This window comes from Eimeria tenella, genomic scaffold (genome assembly GCF_000499545.2).
Source record: "Eimeria tenella Houghton genomic scaffold, Eth_scaff960, whole genome shotgun sequence".
In the NCBI taxonomy this organism is placed as follows: domain Eukaryota; phylum Apicomplexa; class Conoidasida; order Eucoccidiorida; family Eimeriidae; genus Eimeria; species Eimeria tenella.
The window spans coordinates 1-4004 of NW_013546073.1; the positions used below are offsets into that span (position 1 = coordinate 1).

A 4004-nucleotide genomic window follows, 5' to 3' on the forward strand; every position below is an offset into this window, starting at 1 on the left:
CAACGAGCAAACACCCCAATTTACGTCCTTCCCATCCTCTTCATCAAACCGCCACCCTCAACCTTCTATATGCTCAACCCCAATTGCGCACCACTCGCATCCCTCCATAACGCCACTTCCGCGCTTCTCTCCCTATCCACTGCCACAGAGTAACACTCAACATCCACTAAATACCTTCAACACAAACCCACAAACACGCACACCAACACGCTCTCTCTCCACCGCCCTCGCATTCGTTGCAGCTAGGTGCGAGACACCGCGCGCAGCTGAAAAATGGTAGCTAGCTGCAGCAACAGCATGTTTTAGGCTTTGTGTTGAGGTTGGTAGAGAGGACGCGCTGTGGAGAGAGCGTCCATAAGTTAGCGCAAGGCGTGGGGGCGCGTGGTCGAAAGGCTGTGTGTGGGTGGACGTGGGTTGTTTTTTGTGGGCGTGAGGGGCGTTGAGTGGTGTTGGAGAGGGGATGTTGCGTGGGAAGTTGTTGGTAGAAGGTGTGTGAAGTAGAGGTGTATTGAGGGAGTGTATGATTTGCCGTCGTTCATACTGCGTCTAATGCACCGGATCCCATCTGAACTCCGAAGTTAGGCGGCGCAAGGCCCGGTTAGTACTGCGGTAGGGGACTCCGCGGGAATCCCTTTGGGTGATGACGGCCTTTTTGTTGGCTTCTCCAACAACTCCTACGCCTCTCAACCCTCTTCTATTCACCGCTAACATCTCACCTTCGACTCAGCAACGACCAAACAGCCCAATTTACGTCCTTCCCATCCTCTTCATCAAACCGCCACCCTCAACCTTTTATATGCTCAACCCCAATTGCGCACCACTCGCATCCCTCCATAACGCCACTTCCGCGCTTCTCTCCCTATCCACTGCCACAGAGTAACACTCAACATCCACTAAATACCTTCAACACAAACCCACAAACACGCACACCAACACGCTCTCTCTCCACCGCCCTCGCATTCGTTGCAGCTAGGTGCGAGACACCGCGCGCAGCTGAAAAATGGTAGCTAGCTGCAGCAACAGCATGTTTTAGGCTTTGTGTTGAGGTTGGTAGAGAGGACGCGCTGTGGAGAGAGCGTCCATAAGTTAGCGCAAGGCGTGGGGGCGCGTGGTCGAAAGGCTGTGTGTGGGTGGACGTGGGTTGTTTTTTGTGGGCGTGAGGGGCGTTGAGTGGTGTTGGAGAGGGGATGTTGCATGGGAAGTTGTTGGTTGAAGGTGTGTGAAGTAGAGGTGTATTGAGGGAGTGTATGATTTGCCGTCGTTCATACTGCGTCTAATGCACCGGATCCCATCTGAACTCCGAATTTAAGCGGCGCAAGGCCCGGTTAGTACTGCGGTAGGGGACTCCGCGGGAATCCCTTTGGGTGATGACGGCCTTTTTGTTGGCTTCCCTAACAACTCCTACGCCTCTCAACCCTCTTCTATTCACCTCCAACAGCTCACCTTCGACTCAGCAACGAGCAAACACCCCAATTTACGTCCTTCCCATCCTCTTCATCAAACCGCCACCCTCAACCTTCTATATGCTCAACCCCAATTGCGCACCACTCGCATCCCTCCATAACGCCACTTCCGCGCTTCTCTCCCTATCCACTGCCACAGAGTAACACTCAACATCCACTAAATACCTTCAACATAAACCCACAAACACGCACACCAACACGCTCTCTCTCCACCGCCCTCGCATTCGTTGCAGCTAGGTGCGAGACACCGCGCGCAGCTGAAAAATGGTAGCTAGCTGCAGCAGCAGCATGTTTTAGGCTTTGTGTTGAGGTTGGTAGAGAGGACGCGCTGTGGAGAGAGCGTCCATAAGTTAGCGCAAGGCGTGGGGGCGCGTGGTCGAAAGGCTGTGTGTGGGTGGACGTGGGTTGTTTTTTGTGGGCGTGAGGGGCGTTGAGTGGTGTTGGAGAGGGGATGTTGCGTGGGAAGTTGTTGGTAGAAGGTGTGTGAAGTAGAGGTGTATTGAGGGAGTGTATGATTTGCCGTCGTTCATACTGCGTCTAATGCACCGGATCCCATCTGAACTCCGAAGTTAAGCGGCGCAAGGCGCGGTTAGTACTGCGGTAGGGGACTCCGAGGGAATCCCTTTGGGTGATGACGGCCTTTTTGTTGGCTTCTCCAACAACTCCTACGCCTCTCAACCCTCTTCTATTCACCTCCAACAGCTCACCTTCGACTCAGCAACGAGCAAACACCCCAATTTACGTCCTTCCCATCCTCTTCATCAAACCGCCACCCTCAACCTTCTATATGCTCAACCCCAATTGCGCACCACTCGCATCCCTCCATAACGCCACTTCCGCGCTTCTCTCCCTATCCACTGCCACAGAGTAACACTCAACATCCACTAAATACCTTCAACACAAACCCACAAACACGCACACCAACACGCTCTCTCTCCACCGCCCTCGCATTCGTTGCAGCTAGGTGCGAGACACCGCGCGCAGCTGGAAAATGGTAGCTAGCTGCAGCAGCAGCATGTTTTAGGCTTTGTGTTGAGGTTGGTAGAGAGGACGCGCTGTGGAGAGAGCGTCCATAAGTTAGCGCAAGGCGTGGGGGCGCGTGGTCGAAAGGCTGTGTGTGGGTGGACGTGGGTTGTTTTTTGTGGGCGTGAGGGGCGTTGAGTGGTGTTGGAGAGGGGATGTTGCGTGGGAAATTGTTGGTTGAAGGTGTGTGAAGTAGAGGTGTATTGAGGGAGTGTGTGATTTGCCGTCGTTCATACTGCGTCTAATGCACCGGATCCCACCTGAACTCCGAATTTAAGCGGCGCAAGGCCCGGTTAGTACTGCGGTAGGGGACTCCGCGGGAATCCCTTTGGGTGATGACGGCCTTTTTGTTGGCTTCCCCAACAACTCCTACGCCTCTCAACCCTCTTCTATTCACCTCCAACAGCTCACCTTCGACTCAGCAACGAGCAAACACCCCAATTTACGTCCTTCCCATCCTCTTCATCAAACCGCCACCCTCAACCTTCTATATGCTCAACCCCAATTGCGCACCACTCGCATCCCTCCATAACGCCACTTCCGCGCTTCTCTCCCTATCCACTGCCACAGAGTAACACTCAACATCCACTAAATACCTTCAACACAAACCCACAAACACGCACACCAACACGCTCTCTCTCCACCGCCCTCGCATTCGTTGCAGCTAGGTGCGAGACACCGCGCGCAGCTGGAAAATGGTAGCTAGCTGCAGCAGCAGCATGTTTTAGGCTTTGTGTTGAGGTTGGTAGAGAGGACGCGCTGTGGAGAGAGCGTCCATAAGTTAGCGCAAGGCGTGGGGGCGCGTGGTCGAAAGGCTGTGTGTGGGTGGACGTGGGTTGTTTTTTGTGGGCGTGAGGGGCGTTGAGTGGTGTTGGAGAGGGGATGTTGCGTGGGAAGTTGTTGGTTGAAGGTGTGTGAAGTAGAGGTGTATTGAGGGAGTGTATGATATGCCGTCGTTCATACTGCGTCTAATGCACCGGATCCCATCTGAACTCCGAAGTTAAGCGGCGCAAGGCCCGGTTAGTACTGCGGTAGGGGACTCCGCGGGAATCCCTTTGGGTGATGACGGCCTTTTTGTTGGCTTCCCCAACAACTCCTACGCCTCTCAACCCTCTTCTATTCACCTCCAACAGCTCACCTTCGACTCAGCAACGACCAAACACCCCAATTTACGTCCTTCCCATCCTCTTCATCAAACCGCCACCCTCAACCTTCTATATGCTCAACCCCAATTGCGCACCACTCGCATCCCTCCATAACGCCACTTCCGCGCTTCTCTCCCTATCCACTGCCACAGAGTAACACTCAACATCCACTAAATACCTTCAACACAAACCCACAAACACGCACACCAACACGCTCTCTCTCCACCGCCCTCGCATTCGTTGCAGCTAGGTGCGAGACACCGCGCGCAGCTGGAAAATGGTAGCTAGCTGCAGCAGCAGCATGTTTTAGGCTTTGTGTTGAGGTTGGTAGAGAGGACGCGCTGGGAGAAAGCATCCATAAGTTAGCGCAAGG

General features: G+C 54.0%; 1 protein-coding gene across 1 annotated transcript; it reads right to left on the bottom strand.

Moving 5' to 3' along the window:
• Positions 1 to 2000: 2000 nt before the first annotated feature.
• ETH_00008235 (uncharacterized protein) lies at positions 2001 to 2170 on the bottom strand (the record flags this gene model as incomplete). Its single annotated transcript, XM_013380856.1, has 1 exon — positions 2001 to 2170. A coding segment is annotated over one exon (170 nt), but the record flags the coding sequence as incomplete, so codon positions are not given.
• Between the last annotated feature and the right edge of the window lie 1834 nt (positions 2171 to 4004).